The following is a 22,172-nucleotide window of genomic DNA, read 5'->3' as shown; positions in this document are numbered from 1 at the left end:
GCCGGATTCGTTCCCGACCGAGCCATTCCGATCGGCTCGGTCGGCAAGCAATCCGACTCTGATTTCCGGATTGCGTACGACAGGCTCGGAGAGCCTTTCCGCAGTACGGAAATCCTCCAGTACTCCCCTGGTCACCTCTTTCCGAGGGAGTACAATGGCAGCTTTTCACTGCCTTTTCGTGTTGGTCTGTCCGGCACAAAAAGGAGCTGTCTCTGGGGGCCCTCATCAGGGCCCCCATGGACCTATGGTGACCCTCCCTTGATCCCTGCACCCGGGGGCAGGCACCTTGGGATGCCGGCCACAAGGTGCAGGGATGACTGCACCCCTGCTTACAGCAGTGCAAGCATGCTTTCCAACTGGAAAGCATGCTTGCATTGTCAGGTATACGAGTGCGACCGAACCCTGTTTGATCGCATCGTATTAATAACCCACGACAGCAGGTCGGGGGTTACTGCTCCTGACCGAGTCCGTCCGACATCGGAATCGTACCCTTAGTAGTACCTCTTTTAGTACTACAAAATGCAGTTTGTGAATGTCCCCCATGTGTTCCATAAGTATGTATATGTGTATGTATAAGAATATGTTGTAATAGTAATTTTAAGTGATACACTATTCGGACAAATTAAAGGGATCCTTGGGGATGATGGGTTGCATTCTGTTAAATGTCTTCTGGTGGCAGTGCAGTTCACTAAATAATTATAGCTACAGCTATTGCTTTTAGTTTAGGATACAAACATCATTTAGACATACCTAAATAAGTTTTAGTAGAAAAAATGCTAAAAGTCACTTAGGTAAGCTAAAAAAACAACAGCTGCAATTCTGTATGATTGGTTTCCTGATATTTCTTATAATCGTGTCCATTGTAAATATTTGAGTAGGAAGGACAACTTGAATGTGAATGGACCAAACACCATCAGCCTTAAAGAATGCCAAACTTAATATTGCCCCTTCTCAGAAAATGTATCTCACTTGGTGGTAACCATATAAAGAGTGAGTTGCTTAGGTAGGAACAGTGTAATTAACATGAAAAAAGGATATCAAGATGTTGATTTCAAATGAAAGAGTTAGAAATAAGGGCAGATGCTCAGCTGCAAGTAACTACTAATTGCTTATGGTCCTTTCTGCCCTAATTTTTCTATGAAGATACTAAAAACACTTGTCAGTTATACTTGCAGTATTTTTAGTAGCAAATTAACGTGCTGGTAATACCACATATAAGCTGAAGCCCAGATTTCATAAATGGTAGAGAGGTTGGCAAGTAGTGCAGTATACTTATCCCAAACAAACGTTAGCATTTTGAGTATGATGGAATGGGAGAGCCAGTGAAAATCAACAGCTTTCCTGGCCAAGAAACATGCCATTCCCCCACCTCATTTAGAGTTGAGGGAACTATTCAGCTGGCTCTGCTGGTGGAAACCTTTGACTGCCTGCCCAGCTGGTACCAGTACACTCTCAACATTGTGTCAAAAGGCCCGCTCTGTTGTATATGAACCTTCAAAAGCATATTTTCCTGCCATGGGAAGGCATGACAGACATCAGTGGCTCCCATGCTTAGTGGAAAATTCGCTGACAATCAGGGACTTTGATTTTTGTATTTCTCTAGCAAGCTGGCAGGTATCTCATGTTTGGTTGATTAGTCTCCTGCCTTGACCTCTAAACTGCATCACCAAAGTGAGTCACCTCTCAAACCTCAAATTACCCTGACAGTCTCAACTGCTTAAATAAGTGAAAGCAGAATTCGAATGATATGTGTTTATTATCCGATCGAGATTTCTAGCCTTACCATAAAATAGTCTACATACATTAGACAGGATCTGGAAATATTAAGCAGGACTTCTGCCTGCTGGGAGGTGGCACTGATGGACTCTGCATTGACATCATAGACGTCATCTTTGCATGAAGTGGATTGCGCTGTGCCTATATAGGTGCCATTACAACAACCATCATCAGTTCCTTTCTTTATGCGTCATCAGCCGGATCCAGACGAGGTACCTCATTTATTTTTTGACTGCTTTTTCGAATTTTTATCGAACCTTTTTTTAGCTTTAGTTTCCAGTCTGCCTGGGTTTAAACCCTGTGGATCCTGCCACAGGCTGATGTCTGTGATAGACCACGACTTGGTTTATTTATTGCTCCTAGAGCTGGATCACGACTCCAAAGACTGCCCTCACTGACATGCAACGGTTCCCAAAGTGGTCTGGGAATGATAGTTGAAGCTCCTGGTCCCTTGACACCAAATGACTCCACACCCCTCCTGGTCTCGGTCGTGTGGAACGTCCCAGGCCCACACTGGAGTAGTTCCCCCAAAAATCATTGGAATCAAAGTCGTCATTAGGTAAGTCGCAGCGTTCTTTGACTTCACTGCACCATTTCAAATCGTCGAACAAGGTGTAGGAATGATGCCACAAATTTAGGCTCCGCTCTCACACATCTCCTGTGGAACCGGAGTCTGGGTCTGCTCAGTGCGTCCCTGGATTTTCCAGAGTCAGAGCAACCCCTGCCCTATTGAAGGCATTTTATAAGGCTATGCACCTCATCTTTGGGTGCGCCAACCCCTCTGGAGCGCCTTCTGGCCCACAGGTTTGGAAGTTGCCCCAACTGGGTTTCCACAGCAGGTTTCCCCTCGACACCAGTGAGCCCCTTGTATCCATCTTTTTAAATCCACAACATTTACCGAAGTTTGATCAGTGGTGCCAATGTGGAGCCAGACTGGTGTCGTCTGATGTCAAAACTGGCACCAACCGGAACATGACCTCCTGCGTAACAGACAGTGCCGCCTTTTTCTGAAAAGCTGTATGAGGAATATACTTGGGGTAGATCTGAGGATCCTTATGGTTATGTTGACTCCCTTGAGGAACCCTTGGCCCAGGATAACCGGTATGAAGAACTGGCTGATGCCAGTGGTATGGACACCTCACCACATACAGGCTTTGTTTCTCCTCCCAGTATGGCTGCAAAGGAAGGGGCTTCATTTGACATAGTAGTGCAGATGGCAATGGCACCTGAGGTTCTCGACCTTGCGCTGCCCTCAGTGGAAGTCAAAACCAATGTCTTGACTGAGGTATTTCAATCCTGGGTATCCTACATGGAACCCCTCCCCCCCTTCAGCGATGCTTTCACTGGTGTATTGTTTCGAGCCTATGGCAATCCCTGCACAGACAATCACCCAGTGTTTCCCTCCGCTGCTGGGAATTCAGTTTTCCTTATCCAGCACCCTACCCTGAGAGCTTGGTGATGCAGTCCTTAACCTTAAAAGTTAACCCTGGTGTGTTTCCTACCACACCACTGGATAGGAAATCCAAGATTCTGGATATCTTTGGCAATAATTTTTTTTTCTTTCACCAGCTTTGCATTGCGGTCACCAAATACTGAGCTCCTCCTTGACTGATACCCCCACGGTATGGAACTCAGTAATGAAAGTGCTGCCCATGGTTTTGAGGAGGCCTGAGTCATCCTGACCCAGGCAGTTGCCAATGACATGGGTGCAGAAAACGTCATGATACGCTGCAGACTCGACATGACAGATTCACTTAGGGGAGCTTAGTCAGTTGCGCTTCATTGCCATGTCTGGCTCAGGTAAACTGCTTTCTCTGGGGATGTCCAGACATTCTTTATGGCAATGCTCTTTTGATGCACTTGTCTGTTCAGCGAAAAGGCCAATTCACTGCTTGAGTGTTTCAAAGACAGTAATGCCAACGCCTGGTCTTTGGGGCTCACCATGGCCCCACAGCAGTCACACTCTTTCTTTCACTCCTTCTGTTACTACGGATGGGGTTATTGCTGCATCCATTCCCAAATGTAAATGTACCATTGCCAATAGACTGTATAGTCCTTTCTTTAAAGAGGACAGGACTCCCACAAGGATCTAAGGCCAGGGACCTGCCCAATCCTTCACCACCCCGGCATCCACTGCCTCCAAACCCCTTTAATGTGCCCTCACAATATCACGGGCAACCAGTTGGTGGCAGGCTCCTTTAGCCAGACAAGCCTTAGGGAGTGTTCTGACATCAGAAGTAGGTTGTGGTTGCCATTCCTGCTTCTTTCTGATCCCAATATAGAGGCCTCTGCCTTATGCTAGGTCTACACCTTGTGTATATACTTCCTGGAAAAAGAGAAATTCAAAATGCTTATGTTGCCTCTGGTCCTATCTGCCCTGGATCTTGTATACTGGAGGGGGGTGCTGTATTTGCAGCACACATATTTCCATATACCAGACCTGCCAGCACACAAACGTTATTGATGGTTCACAGTGACCTAGGAGCACCTTCAGTTCACTGTGCTCCCCTTTGACCTTACCAGTGCCCCTTGAGTGATCACAGAGGTGATGGATGCGGTTGCAGCCCATCTGCGGTTGTCAGAGGTTCCATTTTTTCCCTACCTCGACGACTGGCTGATGGCTCATCCCAAGCAATTGTCGCTCACCTTGTGACTATGGCAAGCCTCCTGCATTCGCTGTGTTCTTTGTAAATGTACCAAAGCCATATCTGATTTCCCTCTCAGATGCTCCCATTCATCGGATCCATTCTGGACAAAGTGTAATTCTGCCCTGACCCCCTGGAGCAGCGTGTGCAGAATATTCAGGCTATGATTATGATGTTTCAGCCTCTATCCTGGATTTCAGTGAGACTTACTCTGAGGCTACTGAGTCTTTTGGTCTCCTGCATCTTGCAGGAAAAGCATGCTCTCTGCAGTGGGACCTTAAGTCCCAGTGGGCACACCATCAGAAGAATACCTCTGACCTGGTCAAGATATCAAAGGTGTCTGCAAAAGACCTGCAGTGGTGTCTGACAGACTGTGTTTGGGTCAGTGGTTTCCATTCTCCCTTCCCTACTTAGTTCTCACAGTGGTGACACTTGTCACTCATGGGTTGGGGCAGCCATTTGGAAAAGAATATGATCAGAGAACGCTGGTCTGCCGTATGGTCTCAGCTCCACATCAACTTGATGGAGTTGAAAGTGATTCATTTGTCATTAAAAACTTTCCTCCCATCCATCAAGGGTAAGCTTGCTCAGGTGATTATGTACAGCACTACCGCTACGGGCTACTGCAACAAACATGGAGGACTGGGGTTGTGGGCCCTGTGCCAGGAGGCCCTGTGCCTTGGGACCTGGCTGGACTGTCAGGACATTTTCCTGGCCGTACAACACCTTTTGGGCTCTCTGAACATTAATGTGGATGAAATCAGCCATCAATGCCTTGTGGATCACAAATGGCATACATATCCGAAGGTGATGCAAGGTCTCTTCTGGGACTGGGAAGACATTTAGTTAGATTTGTTCACCACTGCCGAGAAAGTGTGATGCCAGCACTTCTGTGCTGAGGGACCCTTTTTGTCTCAAGTGTGACTCAGAATTCCAGGATGTCTTTCTCCCGTTACCACTCCTACACCGAGTTCTGAAGAAGATCAGAACAGACTGGGACCAAATCATCCTAGTGTCTCATGATTAGGCAAGGAGAGTATGGTTTCCCGAACTGCCGAGCAAGAGCATCAGACCCCTATGAGGCTGCCTCTCTGGGGCGATCTGTCGCAAAAACATTGCAGGGCCATACACTGCAATCTGCTCATACTACACCTACATGCATGGAGATTGAGCTGCGGCAGATGAGAGTCTTCGATATACCTCCAAGTCTGTGAGGTCATCTTGGCATCCAGGCATCCATTAATAAAGACCATATACGCCTGTCTTTGGAACAGGTTTGTGGCTCTGTGCACAGTGATTGATATTCTATCTGCAACCTTGCCCAAAGTATTGTTGTTTGTTGTATTCTTTCGGCCATATCAGATCTCTTGTATTTGCCGGATCAACCCTTACTGTTCAAGCCATCTGTTGTGACACGTTTCTTGAAAGATCTTCAAAACATGTTTCCTCCAAGACCTTTTGTTATGGCGAACCCGTTCTTCTACCTAAAAGTCACTGCAAGCCCTTAGTATCTGTACACTAGTCAGTCAGTCTTCTGAAGTGGCAGTGTACTTCTGGCAGGGAAATAGTCACGGAAATAAACCAATATTGGTGTGCTAGGGTGGCACCTGTTTAAGCATTGAGCAGGTCACTTCTGGCTGGCTGATGCAGAGCTGATCGGAGCAACCTTCCGGCAGAGGTACTGCTGAGGATTTCCTGGATGTAGTCTGATGCCTGGAAAATATTCTAAGGTAAGGAATCTGCAGCTAAAGAGAGTCTCTACCAGATAAGGAGTTACTGAAAGGTATGTAACTTGTTCTTATAAAACACTACTCTTGCTTTGTTTAAAAAACAGTTCAAATAATTAAAACTTAACAAAGTTGTTCAATAAAAGCTGTAGTAGCTTAATATGACTGAAAGTTCGAGAGAAAAACCTTTTTATAACTGACTGGGAATGAAGTGTCAACTGTTGCACCGTGCAGAGTTCGGGACAGGAGGAACTTCTAAGCATTTCATCATAATATTTCTAGTGTAGGCATATATGGTGATTTGTAGAGAATAATATAAAAAGTGTAAACTTTGAAGAGCAATGTTATATAATAGATAATAATCCAGTAGAATTCAAAGCTGATGTGGCCATCTTTCATTCCAGGCGACTATCTTAGAAATGAAAGGCCATATTTCAGAAGAGTTTAGCAAGCTCCATGCTTTCCTGCATGACAGAGAGAAGGACTGGATACAACAGCTCAACGAGGAAGGCAACGCCATTCTAATGGAGATGGAAGAGTACCTGCACAGAGTAAGGGAAGAGCTCCAGAACATGGAGAAGACACTCCATACCTTACAGTCTAAGCTGGAGCAGCAAGATGCTACGCTCTTCCTCAAGGTTAGAAGTAGTATATATACAAAGTGCATAACAGATGCCCGCTATGCCTTTTAATGTTTGTATTGTATTCAATATGCCTTCATCTTTAACAGCTCAATCTCTCTGTAAGTCCATTTAATTTCTGTACTTGGCTTTAAACTTTCTTTTCATATCTATATATTTATCCATCTTTAGTTTTCTTTGCCTTATGTGTTTCTCTTTAATTTTGCTTATTCTAAGTGAGCTCCATCTATGCTCTAAATTCAGGCATTGCCAAAGAAGAATCTCAAGGAGTCCTTGAGGTACTTTTTGCTCATAAGGTAGGGTTGAATCATCAGTACTAATGTAGGAATCGCCAATTCAAATGCAATGCAGGTAAAATGTAAATAACTGTTTATAGCAAGATTGATGTTTAAGACTAAAACTTAATAACTTATTACTACTCAAAGTACACGAGTGATAATGGGAAAAATAAAAGTAGACAATGGTTTTGTGATAAAAATATAGAATAGGACTGTAAATGTTCATAGTATCTTCTTAACAGCTGTGAGGAGTGAATGACCATCCAATGTGTTGATCTTCACACAAGTTATTACATCAGGCAAAAAAACAGGATACACACGAAGGTTCCAGAGGACAGCACCCTATTGTTCTCTGGTTCAAAAGCACACATAACATATTCCAAGGGAGAACACACAGTTGACTAATGACTATCATTACCCTATTATTACATTACTATGGCCTATACAGTTCATGAATACACATACCACTGTAGAAATCTAGACACCACAACAGCTTTTTTCTTGAGGCATGGACTAATAGAAGCCAACTTGACATAGAGTATGTTGTTGTGCTCCAGGTGTCGTTCTGGCTTGATAGTTATCTTCTGTCTTCGGTACTGATCATAAGCGGCCTGGATAATGTCAACCTCTGCCCAAACTCTAATAGTGTGATGGGCAGAATTTTGAGTTACGCAGACTTTATCATAAGGTCTTTCACCACTGCCGTTTTTCTCTGGGTACATATCAACATGTAACACTTGCTGGAGTTTGCTTAGCAGATACCTTGGTATGTGGTTTTGGGTGTGAAGAGCACCAAAGTCTACATGTATGTCCCATTTTGAAGGGCTTCATTTGTAACTAGTGAGAATTACGTCACAAAATATAAAACAGTACACAGGTGTATTGGATTTTAGCAGGTGGTATAATTATAACCAATCCCTCTAGGGCACTCATAATCATGTTCTTAGAATATATTTGAAGCTCATTTTGGGTGCCTGAAGCTGCCCATACTTATTTTTCACATAAGTTCTGTATGCGCACCCAGTTTCTTTTCTCAGCACCAGGACAATCCATTTTTTAGCATTTACGCCCTTTAATGAAATAAAATAAAATCAATCAGGGACGGAGGCAGAAGATATTTCCATATAGGTGATTTTGTCTTTGGTAGCCAGAGTAGTTAAATTCTAACTAATGTTCTAATCTACAGGTTTCTCTAGAACTCTCCTCTGGGTACACCTCACAAGCCAGAGGTAAAAAAAGGCAGTGCAATGTTGAATCTTTGCAATAGTGTTTTATGGTGGATCTTGAGAAGATAGGTTTGTTTACAAACATTTTTGTCTACTTTTATCCTACCGTTAAAGATTTTGTAGCTTTTTGATCAAACAAACTCTTCTTGAATTTAACGTTTTGAGCTCTAATAGACCACACATCCTTGGTGTGGCCTTCCCCTGAACATTTTGCCTTCAAACTTCCCGGTTTATGAATTTGTTTTTGTTGGCATTAGGACTGCACACTTTACCACTGCTACCCAGTCCTCAAGTGCTTGTGCTATCTCCTTAAAACATTGTAAAATTGGCCTACACCTGATTGGCACATTTAACTTGCTTATAAGCTCTTAATAGAATGGTATTACATGTATCGAGGGCCTGCAGCACACGTTGTGCCACCCACTTAAGTAGCACCTTAAAACATGTCTCCCATCTGCCACTGTTGGCTGTAGGGTAGTTTTAAAACTGCCATTCTAACCAGGTGAAATAAACCTTTTCCCAGGCCTAACCCCTACTTTATACTACATATAAGTCACCCATAAAGTAGGTCATAAAGGCTGATAGGGCAGAGTGCATTTGTTTTAAAAAGCAGAGCATGTGTTCTTAAGGTTACAGGTCCTGGTAGTGAAAAACTTCTAGATTTGTTTTTTCAATACTGTAAGACCTCTCTCCCCCCTTGGATAGCATTTGGTTACCTTATTAAGTTTAATAAGTGCTAACCTTTGATTGGGAGGAGGTAGGAATGTTATGTTTAGAACCAAATGATAAATGGTAAAGTCGTTTCTAGGTCACAATTCAGAACAATCCACTTTTAGAAAGTTGATATTTCCATGTCCTAGCCATTTTTGCCTTTTGCCAATGTCTTGGGTCACATGACTATGAACGGCACTGCTGTTGGGTTTGTTTATTCCTGCCACAGACATTGAGACAAAGGGGACTAGGTGTTGGCAAAGTTGGCCATCCTGCCAGGATGGTTAGGGGTGAAGTTGTTCCCTGCCCCATCAACTCTTCGAAGGGCTCTCCTCCAGCACACACAAAGGAACCTGATGCTAGTCTTTTATCACCCAGACTTCTTGGCTCTTTCACAGGAGAAGGAAACTTTCCAGAACCAGATGTGGGGGCAGTATAGGGAACCCCCCACTTCAAAAGCTTGCACCAGGTATAAATGTTGGAACTGCTGAGCCACTCATCAGTACACTCCTGGACCTGTGGACACTACAGAAGAAGGAATGCCTGGTTCATCAGAGGATTGCCTGCTGCTTGAAGCCTGCTTTTATACCTAGCGGACTGCCCTTCTGCTACCAGAGGAAAGGCTTGCTATTTGAGGCCTGCCTTCTTCCTCAGAGGACTGCCCTGCTGCTTGAGGCCTGCCATGCTGTCTGCGAAGGAAGTCTGGGACTTCTCCTTTCATCCCAAGCTAACCTAAGTGACTCCAAGGGTCAGTTGGTTGACCACCTCATCTGAGCTACAGGGACACAACAAGCTCCAGAGGCCTACTTGCAATTGCTCACCTGACCTGCTGCAACTAGATCTACCTGAGCCCTGCTGGCCTCTGCTAGAATGAGTCCTGGATCTCTAAGAGGTGCTTCCCCAGGTCCTGGACCCTTGGCTGGCAATGGACCGTACTCTTCTCCAAGAAAAGGTGAAATCCTGAAGTTTTGGGGTCTATGCGACGGTGAACAGGCCCATTCATGCCAAGGCTATGCTGCTTACGATGACTGCCAATGCGGAGCTCCAGTAAACCTGACTCTTCAAGTTACAGCAACTGCCATCGGCAACGTGAGATCTGCACTGCATGCTACAGTAACGACAGCCTGCCGTGACTGCCAACATGAAGCTCTTGCAACAACTATCTGCCACAAGACCTTCATGCTACAGTGGTCACTGTTCGCAATGCCAGTCTTGCTCTTTGCACTACAGCAACGACTTTCCTCAACACTCTATCTGCTGCTCGCTGCCTCCCTCTCCACTCTTCGTGCAAGGCTTTGGACTTTGAAAAGGTAACTTTTCAAGCGGGTCCAACCTGGCCCCTGTATTCGGCCTATACTCCATCATGATTGCCCTGAACTTGTTACTTTTCCCCTGTCTAGCACAACCAGATGAGTGTGAGTGGCGCTTGGTGGTTTTAGGCATTATATCTACCTAAAACTTTAAATCTGAATATCTCCTGCTCTAATGATTTGACTATTGTCATTATGGTCTCATTCCATATATTAAAATGTAATTCTTTTTTTCTAAATTGGTATGGGATTTTTCTTTATTAATGCTTTACAAATTGCCTCTAAGGAAAGCTTGACTACATTTATGCCAAGCTACCCGAGTGCTAAGCACAGGTAAATTTAATTACTTTTGTGGTTTACCCTGACATGGGTTGTGGTTGTTGCCTGAGTGGGGATTCCAGCCCCCTCATCCAAAAATCCAATTTTGTACAAGCTCTCTATAACAAAAACGCACTTAGAAAAAACTACCAATGTAGACTCTTCAACAGGATACTCTAGCATCAGCTTGCTCACTGCTAGCATTAAGGTACTCTTGGACAGACATACGTTGCTGTGTTGTGTCATAATATTTTTAATGTTATTTTATGTTATGTTGTGTTATTTTTATGTGCAATGGTTTTTATATTGCATGCATTCTTACATGAATGCGGTGTAGCAATGTTGATATGTCCTTTATCTTGTCACCATTATTTTGAGTATTCTGTCATACACTGAAGCATGCTGGGTTTGTTCCCTCAGAATTATGGTTGCGATTCGGTCATTGTTTACAGTGACTGACAGGTTGATGGGTTATGAATTTTAGCTGGCGTGAACAGATTATTACTACGGTGCTTAGGTTATTTGGCTTGCCTGATGGCAGGTATGTATGTTTATGTGATGTTTGACGTGTTATTTTGTTAATTGGTGAACTGATTATGGGGTCTAGTATATGCTGTTGTAAGCTTAGTGATAAACAAATACATGACACATCTCTGCTGAGGTGGATGTGTCTAGGAGTTCTCTCCAATCTATTGTACTGCATATTTCCATGGGTTTTGTTTCTTAGTAGTAAGTGCTGTTGTGATAGCCAACTGTATGGCATATCTGGGTTTTTCCATGTTTGGTCAGTATACTTTCTACAGTGATCTATAGGATGTTGAGTTGGTGGTGATTTCTGTTGGAAACAAATATTTTAAAAGCCATATTTGTGCTATATTTAAAGTGTGCGTATTATCTGTCTGAAGTGGACTGTTTGTTGTTTACTCTGTCTTGTGGAAAATGTGAAAATCTCACTGCCAAAACTGAAAAGAAGGCATATCGACTATTTCATTATTAAATAACCACTGAAAAAAATAGAGGGAATGTTACCAACGCTTTCACCTAAGCAGAGGACCGGGGAAATGGTGTTTCATTGCTGGTGTCCTTTGACACTCTCAGTTACAATTGTACTGGGACTACGCATGGCTATCATCATGAAGGAAACCAGGGAGGTTTGCATTGGATATTATTCTAAGCCGAGCCAGTATTGCGTTTCTCTCTTTTATTCGTCATGATGGGAGTCATTGAAGTTACAATTATGGGATCTATGATAAAAAAATTTATACAGCACACGTTCACCAACGGTTTCTTGGCGCTTTCAGGATGAGTAGAGGACAGGACTGGACGGGAGAGACGTTAATTGTAGGCTTGGGAAAATAACCAAGTCTTCAAAGCTCTCCTAAATGAGGGATAGTAGGGGGAAAGACGAAGATAAGAGTGGAGGGCATTCCAGAGACGGTGAGCTTGTGAGGCGAAACTTAGTCCCCCAAACTTTTTGCGCTTGAAAGAGCAGGCAGACAGTAGATTGGAGCCTGAAGAGCGGAGGATGTAACGGTGGAGGCGAGAAGCGATAAAGGTTATGGAGTTGTTGGGATTGATAGGCAGGGATACCAATGTACAGTGAGTTTACATAATCAATCCGAGAAATAACTAAACCCAGCGTAACTTGGACGAGGGCTTCACGGGTGAGGAATCTACAGATTTTTCTAATGCGGCGGAGGTGGAAAAAGCATGCCCAGATCAGGAGGGAGAACATGCATTTGCAATGCAATAGGTCTCACATTTGTGACAGTTTACCCTATTTGCATTGTAAATGACAATTCTTTTTATTTATCTGTTTTGATAATTGTATTCTATTCTATTGTATCAAGCACTTATATATCGCAAAACTGTCACCCTACGGGTATCCTGGCGCTTAGAACTTCAGAAGATATTACAGTGAAACCGACCCATCATTACAGTGGGGGAGCTAGAGATCACCCCTCGGGAAAAATAGCCAAGTTTTCACCAGCTTTCTAAAGCCAATCAGCATGTGGGACTGTCTGATGGACTGGGGAAGATCATTCCAGAGTTGAGCCGCCACCACGCCAAAGGCTCTAACTGGCTCTCTTAATGCTGATGGTCTTTACCAAGTTTACATTGGAAGAGCGGAGCTGTCTTTCCGGGTTATACCAAGAAAATCTTTCTCGTAAAGGAATAGGGCCCGTGCCGTGTACCGCTTTGTACACGATGCAGAGGGACTTGAAACGAATCCTCTCTTTGATAGGCAGCCAATGTAGATCTCTCAAAGCAGCAGTCGTAGAGGCCCTCCGCAGCCTATTCAGAGTCAATTTAGCTGCCGTAGACTGGACTCTTTGTAATCTCTGTATGATGTACAGTGGTGCTCCCAAATACAGAGCATTAGAGTAGTCCAGCCTACTGAGAATTACGCTTTGTATCACCAGGGAGCGCATGTCCTTGGGCAAGAGCGGGAGGATCTGCCGCAGCATTCGCAACAACGCGAAGAAGACATTGATCATTTTGGTAACCTGGGATTCCATCTGGAGATTACCCTCCAATTGTACTCCCAGGTTGCGCACAGTTTTGGCCGGAGTCAGGGGGTCATCTCCTGGCATGAGCTTAAAGTCTGGCATTAGCGATTGATGCACCTAGGAGGAAGCATCTCTGTTTTCCCTCAGTTAAATTGTAAAGAGTTCTGCCTGAGCCAGCCTGCTGTCTGGTGCATACACTCTTGAAACTTGTCCATTGATACCGCCCCTTCCCTTTCAGGGAAAACACCAATTGGGTGTCGTCCGCGTAGTTGAATAGGTCGATACCGAAGGACTTAATCAAAGAGAGCAGGGGGCGCAGATAAATATTAAAGAGGATAGGACTAATTGCCGTTCCCTGCGGAACCCCGTGCGCAACTGAAGATTGGCTCGCCTCATAAGGAGGCAGTGATACTATCTGTTGCCTTCCAGTTAGTTAGGAGCGTAGCCACGTAGCCATTGCGGAACCCGTCCTTTTACCCCCGTGTTTTGTAATCTCTCCAACAGTACTGTATGGTTCACCGTGTCGAATGGGGCCGACATATCAAGTAGTACTAAAACAGAAGATTCTCCCTTGTCTGCTCGCATCCGAAGGTTGTCCATAACGGTGACCAAGGCAGTCTCCGTGCTGTGGGCTGGGCGGAAGCCAAATTGATCCTTGTCTAGTAGGAGGTTGTCCTCCAGATATACAGACAAGGTTTTGCTAATGATTTTTTCCAGGATTTTAATCAGGTAGGGTAGGAGAGATATTGGTCTAAAATTAGCTGGAACCAGGGGATCAAGGGAGGGTTTCTTGAGCAGTGGAGTAATTATCGCCCTCTTCCAAGTTTCCAGGACTACTCCCTCCTCTAGAGATTGGATGCAGATTTGGCGCAACCAAGGGAGGGTCTCCTTGCCAGATGTTTTCCAAATTCTATGGGGCAAGGGGTCCCGGGGAGAGCCAGATGTAATGTTCAAGGCCAACTCATTAAACAGTCCTCCAATGGAACCTGGAAGTTTTGCAAGCAGGAGACTGCTATAGATTGTTTTCCTGATCTTCTAATCCAATCGTCCCTGTTGTTATCATTATTGGGGCCTAATTCGCCCACAATCTTACTGACTTTTTCCTCAAAGTGTATCGCGATCTAGTCGCAGAGTTTCTGTGAGGCGACCACCTTGTTGCTAGTGCAAGTTGGATGTGAGAGATTCTGCACGATGCTAAACAGTGCTTTAGTACGATTTGGAGCCTGAAGAATGGAGTCGGCGAAGAACTCTGCTTTGGCCTTCGCAGTGCCTTCCTTGTAACAGACTTGAGCTACTTTTGGTTCCTTCCTATCAACATCCACATACTTTCACCTCCATTTTCTCTCCACCCTCTTACAGCTAGAGCGTAAGGCTTTCAATTCCACACTAAACCAAGGGGCAGATGCTTTCTTCCTATTTTTTATTCTCTTAATGCGTATTAACTTATCCAGGGATCTGTCAATAAAGTTGCAGTATTCCTGATAGTTATCCTCAATGGAGCTAGATGAAGTTAACAAATTTTGGTTAGGTGTCAAGTAAAGCTTGTTATTGATTAGTTTGGCCCATTCTCTTCCCTGTCGGAAAGTAGTCCGGCCGCTACTACTTGTCTGTGATCGGGGAATTAAGATGGGAAAATGCACTAAAGAGTGATCCGACCAGCTTTGCGGCAATATGTTGATTATCTTGGTATCCGTCTGATTAGCGAATACCAGATCCAACAAGTGCCCTCTCTGATTTGTCGGCTCCTGAACCAGCTGGCTGAGATTACAGTTCTCGCATATATGGCTCAACTCTCTCAGGTGGGTACCTAGAGTCCCATTATCCCACAAGTTGAAATCCCCTAATATAATCATTCTAGAATGTGCTAGGGAAAGGTCAGTGATAGTGTCGAACAGTAACACATAAATAAAAGGCATTGTCATTTACAATGCCAATAGCTCAACATCTTGCAAGACCTATTGCATTTTAAAGAATCGTCCGCCATTGTCCCGGGCTGCTTGGAAAGTGAAAGTGCGCATGGCACGCTGAATGTTGCTTAAAAGCATGTTTTGCCTGCAGTAGGAGAAACTCATTAAAGAAAATAGTGCTTACAGACTAAATAAGACGTACCATGTAACAACTGAAGTAAAAGGGGCAGTCCTCATGGGAGGTAACTAATGAAGACAAGGCGGTGCTAAGGAAGAACTAACAAGCATATTACCGAATCAGAAGCCAACATTTAGGAAGTACCATGACACAAGCTAATGACACATATGGGCGGAGAGTGGATGGGATTCTAGTCCATACTCCAATACAGCATGCCTCACTGAGCAGCTACTGTGCTGCCCAGGCTTGACCTAAAAACACATGAGCTGGAAAGACAAGGAAAAAGAAAGATGAAACAACTATAAGAAAGGGAGAAGAATTGAAAAAGAGTGAGATAAAGCAGCAGGAAGCATGTGGTGGTGGCTCAGGAGCTATGAGGTGAAGCAGCTTTGGGATTTGCCACTCCGACATTCAATAGCAACGGCAGCGGACTTATGAGCAAACATTTGGAACCCAGAACTATTCTTTCACAAATTAAGCACTGGAATGACCTAACAGCAGCCCAGATGCTAGGAAAGATGCTCAAATTCAAAAATTTGAAGAAAGAATTTGACAAAAGATTTTTTCATACCATTCTTTAGCAAAAATGAAACAACATTTTAAAATAATTAATTTAGATTTTAACTGTTTTGTTTGATGTGGTATTGATGACCTTATTGCTATTAAACATTAATGTGCTACAATCCTTTGTAATATACATAACACCTGCTATTTATTCAGCATACACTAGAAAACAATCTCTGGGCTCAAAACTGTATAAAGAAAGCATATTATACCGAGATATGTTTGAACGTTTAAACAGCTCATAGATTGTTACACTCTACTTTGGTGCCAGATTTGCTTTCCTTTGACATTTATTGTGTACGTTCCAGAATCCTCACTCTGACAAGACGTGTCAGAATTGGCAGGAGTCACCAAGGTAATTCACATAAATAATAAAATAAAAAAGAGCTATAAACATGGTACCAGAGCGCATGTAAATCCTTTCAACTAATTGAAGACAACAAATTGTGCAGAAGAAACAGAGCATGCTGAAACAAAAGCCCCTCAGACTAATATTAATTGAAATACCTAATTATGATTCAATTAAATGCCCATTTAACAGGAGCACAATAAGCTGTTTTCTTTCAGTTAAGCAGAGATGAGGCTGGAGAACTTCATTCCCGCATTTGAACACTGAAAGCTCCATTTGTAAGTGTGTTACTAAACCGTGAATATATTCTGCTAATTATGCATAAATATGGCCCACAAAGCTTTAAGACCTCAAAAATTGCATATGAAGTTTAAAGCCTTAAAAATGGCACATGAAGTTCAAACTGCTTCCCTTATGAGTCCAATGAAGTAGATTGTTGAGCACTCTCTTTAAAATATACTTTCTTGTTCTCTCTCACACTCCCTCAAGCACTCTTTTACACTTTCACTTGTGAACCAGTCAGTCAGAGAGTTTAGGTCCTCATTTAGAGTCAGATGGAAAGAAACTTCTACAAATTCTGGATGAAATTCTAAGTACTGTGTAAAGCCCACAACCTGAATTTCCTCCACTCTTATCACTAAGGTGATGGAAGTAAGAACGAGGGATTACACTCCATATATATAGTGTCCTTAAGACACTGGAGGATTTTCAGTTCTCCTCCAATTCTAAATTAGGCCCTCCATTTTCAATATGTGCATGTTTCCTATTTTCGTACCCACACCCGCTAACTAAGTGGACCCCCAGTTGAGAGGACCGGGGTCAAAAGAAGGATGAAAACCTGTATACAAAAGGGTGATTTAATTGGTATTTGGCGCTATGAGACTTGTCCAACTATTCTGTGTTAACAACTTGATATGATCTTTATATGCGGTGCTTAAAGAGGAGGAAGTGAATCACCCAACTTTCCCTAACCTGATTCTAAAACTCCGACAAAGAACATACACAGGTCTAACACACATGATTGTGGTACAATGATATAAATTACAGACCAGTATAGAAACAACAGAACAGTTATTTTCTTGCGGCTAACATTCCACCCGAACTAGGGTAGTTTAGGGGCACGGCTGAGAAAGGAGGGTGGGTAACACGGGGAGGAAGGATTGATTTGTCATTGCACTTGCTATTATCTTATGTGAAATAGAGAAGGATGTGCATATCGTAGCTGGCAATATATACAAAGGATGTGAATCAATAAAGTTCATTAAAAAAAAGAAGGCTGAATCTATGTCTAGAACATCCTCTTCCTGCTGAATTATAGAATTCTGATGGCCTCGTTTCGAGATAATCAGTAACCAGCAATTTAACAGACATAAGTGGGGAGCCCGTTTTCCTTGCCATAACCCACCTTGCTGTGCACACTGTACCTGCTATCTGCCTCGGGACGCTGCATCGGGCAGAGCCTTGCCGCCCACATCTGGACGCTGAACCATCGCCGCCATCTTCATTTGACGCCAGGGGACTACATCTCCCAGCATCCCACGCGGCAGCCTCGCCGCGCACCGCGAGAGAGAGCACCAGTAGGTGCTCATTAGGGGGCCAGGGCTCCCGCAGCGAAGCCCGGGCCAAGGGCGGGCCCGTCTGTGCCCGTCAGAGCCAGGAGGAGACAGGGCTGGGCCACCCCTCTTTCAACGATCTTCCTGTGACCCACGCTCTTGTGGTTAGCTTTTAATACTCATTTATTTACATGGCTATATGTGTGTATAGATTTGTAATATTGCTGTGCTTTTTCTATTCTCACAAATAAGTATGTCTAAGGCTAATCGTAGGGGAGTGGGTGCAACTGGGGTTTGTGGGCACCCTGGATGCTTTTCTTACACGGGCTGAGTTGGTTCTCATCCATGAGATTGAGCTCACCGAAAAGGAGACTCTCTTTAGATACCCATCGAGTCTTGATTGGAGCTTTTCCATCTAGCCTCCCATCCACTGAGGTTCGAGCTGTTGATTGTACTCCTCTGGTGTCTGCCCAGCCATACCCTTCCCAAATAAGTATTAATGTTGTAAATGTAAGCAATTCATCCCCTGATCCTTCCCCCTCTCCTAAGATACTTGACAGAGAAAATTGACAGGATTTACTTTTAATACTACTCCTGCTGCATCTACCCCCCCTGATTATACATCTTCTACTTCCTTTTCTGCTGATGTCACTAGTCTAACGCCCATTGTTACCCAACTCCATTCCTGGGAATCAGTTTCCCCTATGCTCCTAACAAAATATCTTCAAATTATTAAATCTGGCTCCCCTCTTGACCCGATGCCTCCTCAAGTTCTGAGTACCCTGGACCCAGCCTTACTCCAGATTATTCTGGACGTTCTGAATGCTTCATTGACCGAAGCCACTGTTCCTAATGAATGGAAACACGTGATGGTGGTTCCATTGTTAAAAAAGGCTAACGCAGATCCAAACATCCCCTCCAATTTTCGCCCTATTTCCTTGCTCTCATGTTACTCCAAAGTTCTTGAGAAGCATGTTAACTCCTTGCTCAGCTCTTATGTTGAAGCTTCTAATCTCCTTCACTGCTCGCAGTCCGGGTTCAGGGCTGGCTTTTCCACAGAGAGCACTCTTCTTGGTGTGTCGGAGACCATCAGAAGACAGGTGGACAATGGGGAGACAGTGGCACTCATTTTGCTTGATTTGAGTGCCGCATTTGATTCTGTCTCCCACTCCATCTTATTGTCCACCTTGAAATCTGTGGGTATTGATGGACCCGCCCTGGCCTGGATTGCTAGCTTTCTTTCTGATCGCACTTTTCAAGTTTTCTCTTCTACTTCTGTTTCTTCTATATTCCCTTCCCATCACGGTGTTCCCCAGGGGTCTATTCTTAGCCCTCTTTTCTTTAATCTGTATGTGAGACCCCTGGCATTCTTGGCAGAGCAAGCTGGTCTCACAATCTATTCTTACGCAGACGACACACAAATCGTCTATTCTCTTTCCACCAATAAACATCTTCCTACGTCTTCCCTACAGGCCGGACTGAAACACATATCTGACTGGATGCACAAACACAAATTAAAATTAAATGGAGACAAAACTGAGCTGCTCCTGTTTGGTCCTGACACTTCATTCTGGGGCCCGCAACATTGGCCTCTTCAGATGGGCCCTCCACCAACTCCATCTGTGACTGCCCGCAATCTTGGGGTCCTCCTGGACAACCAGTTATCTTTTAAGCAACACGTTGTAAAAGTCTCCGCCACCTGTACTACCATCATCAGGTGGCTAAGAAAAATCACGTGGATGCTTCCAACTGACACCCTGAGAACTGTAGTCCAGCCTCTTATCACCTCACGTATGGACTACGGGAACATTCTACTTTTAAGTGCCCGTAAGGAGGTAATAAAGAAATACCAGGTTGTCCAGAACATGGCAGTTCGCCTTATATGTAACCTTCCGGCCAGAGCATCGGCCTCCTCCCATCTGCACAAACTTCACTGGTTACGAATCGAGAGCCGAGTGAAATTCAAAGCACTTTGTCTAATGCACCATATCAAGACCAGCAAAGCTCCGAAGTATCTATCCTCCTTGGTGCAGCAATATGTTCCCCCCGCACACTGAGGTATTCCACTCAAAACAAATTTAGGATACCTCGTGTTAACAGAGCTAAAATGGGCGGTCGCTCGTTCTCCTTGTTAGGACCTTCTTTATGGAACTCTCTACCCCAAACTCTGCGTTCTGAAGGCTGTTATCTGACATTCCGTAAAGGAATTAAGACCTGGCTTTTTAATACCTAAACTGCATGTTGTCTATTTCTTACACCTAGGTTACCTTATGTTTGCTTTAGCGCCGGGAAACCTCCGGGTAGCTGCGCGCTTAATAAATGTAATTATAATAATAATAATAATACTCACACAACACCAGAGATCTGATCAGAAAAGGTGGGGGAGGTTCATACAAAAAAACAGAAGGCGCATGGCCAGCCGCAAAATGCATCTCAGGCTAGAAAGGTGGCTAAAACAAGAGGGGAATGCCCAGGTAACGAGGGGAGCCAGAAAGTTGCTTCAGACAACTCCTGTTCTATAGGAGACAAGGATGAGGATAGGGTCCATAATAAACAGTTGTTCAGGGAGCTTGAAGAGACTATCTTCACCAAAATGGGTGAAAAATTGGTAGGTATGTTAGATGCCCTACTAACCAAGCTGACAGAAATAAACACGAGGTTGTCTAAAATTGAGCAACACCTATCGCTATTGGTGTTAACTCAGGGAAAGGAAGTGAATGGACAGCCAACTGAATCAAGATCAACTTCAGAGTATAGAAGAAGTCAACCTCTTAACGAGGCATGCACCAGAGAGGGTATCAAAGTACCAATCCCTAATGCCATTGCAAGTAGTTCACGCACTACACTTACTAATGCAGCTCGCAGCAGGGAACATCAGGGGTGTCGTAATCTAGGTATGTCACAGGGTGGAAATGTTGATCCTAGCAGACTTCTCAATCTACCACCAGAAGCCACACCATATACCATTGTTCTCTCTAATGTGCCAGCACCTTCCATGGGTAGTTTTGAACACTGGGTGTCATTAAAGAACAAAGCATTCCACTTGTTAAACACCAGAACTGAGTTGGGTGATTGCCTATTCCGAGAACGTAAAATGATCCGTAGAGTGGCTTGGGTAGGGAAAACTCAGAAACCTTTCAGAGGTGATTGTGTGGTGCTTAGTTTTGGGTCCCCATTTCTTGTTCAAACAATCTTGGAAAGGGCAGGCTCTAGGGTTCTGAGTGAGGACAATATTCACATCTTGCCCCTGGTTTTTTTTTATCGGGCTTTACCACCGCATACAACAGATAGGGACAGCTCAAGGAATATTGCTCAGGCTCGAGGTCCCTATGATTATGTAGTCCCCACGTTAAATAGATTTGAGCTCCTCTCCACCTTGGAGGATATTGACTGACTACACTCTGTAGCAGAGCGTAATATGACCTCTCAGTCACTACCCACTCAGGGAGGGGAAGTCGGGGTTTCAGACTATATGATGCCATGCAACCCCCTCCAATCATCGTTGGCAGGATTGGGGCTCGAAAAGTTAGTGGGCAGGTCAAGAATGGATACGGGTAGGGATAACTATAGGAGCCCACCAGACAATCTTATGTCTGAAGTAGCTTGTGTTGCTGGGAATGGCGACTGATCCAAGTGGCCAGCCAGGTTATGACAAAAACCCTTGTGAAGTGACAGGACTAAAGTTGTTTCCCTGGAATATTGCAGGGCTTTTAAACAAAACAGTCTCTGCAAATTGGTCTAACTTTATCGAGCGGGCTGATATATTGTTTTTTCAAGAAACGTGGGCTATTGACGCATTATTTCGTCAAGGTTATTTAAACTTTGCAAAAGCTGCGGGAAAAGTACAGCGTGGCAGACCCAAGGGGGGATTGACCGCTTGGGTCAGACAGAGTGAGCAGTACTCTGCTGAGGAGCTCCCTATTGATTCCAGGGACATTCTTATAATTAGGTTATCTAGAGTAAATGTCCCCGATATTCTACTTATTAACGTTTATTCTCGAGGTTTGCAAGGGGGGAAAGATTCCCCTACTGTTGCCTCGTTAGATATGTTTTTACTAGACCACAGAGCTGATAATAATGTCATAATAGCTGATGATTTTAATTGTACATTCGAACCTCTGGACATTCATGATGTAAATCTTGGCACTGAAGAGGATGCCCAGTGGTTCATCCCCCCATTAGACATTCCTGCAATAAAAAATTGTCCTGTGCAGCTCTCCAAATAAAACTACTTTGCCTGGAACACGGGGGAAGGGCTGCAAATGGAAGATCGAATTCAGGTAAATCAGGTTCTCACGCCTTCAACAACGGATTACGTACTAGCAGAATAGATTTTTTCTTACTAAACAGTTTTGCTCCAATCTTCTAGACCTGGAGGTCTGTGAAAGACCCGAGATTGACCATAACCCTCTCTTGCTCTCTATATTACCCTCATCGTTAGTATGTGGAGTTAGGCCGGCTCCACGCATTTGATTATGT

General features: G+C 44.0%; 1 protein-coding gene across 1 annotated transcript in view; it reads left to right on the top strand.

The window, feature by feature from the left end:
* LOC147690048 (zinc-binding protein A33-like) overlaps positions 1 to 22,172 on the top strand; it is a 348,579-nt gene that overhangs the window by 234,917 nt on the left and 91,490 nt on the right. Inside the window, exon 7 of the mRNA XM_086936633.1 lies at positions 6,553 to 6,786. Coding sequence (XP_086792759.1) covers positions 6,553 to 6,786 — 234 coding nt within the window. The remainder of the gene's footprint in view (positions 1 to 6,552; positions 6,787 to 22,172) is intronic.

The sequence above is a fragment of the Lissotriton vulgaris genome, chromosome 9, assembly GCF_964263255.1.
Source record: "Lissotriton vulgaris chromosome 9, aLisVul1.2, whole genome shotgun sequence".
Taxonomy (NCBI): domain Eukaryota; kingdom Metazoa; phylum Chordata; class Amphibia; order Caudata; family Salamandridae; genus Lissotriton; species Lissotriton vulgaris.
Note: the sequence above shows the minus strand (reverse complement) of the source record. Positions and strands in the feature narration are given on the sequence as shown.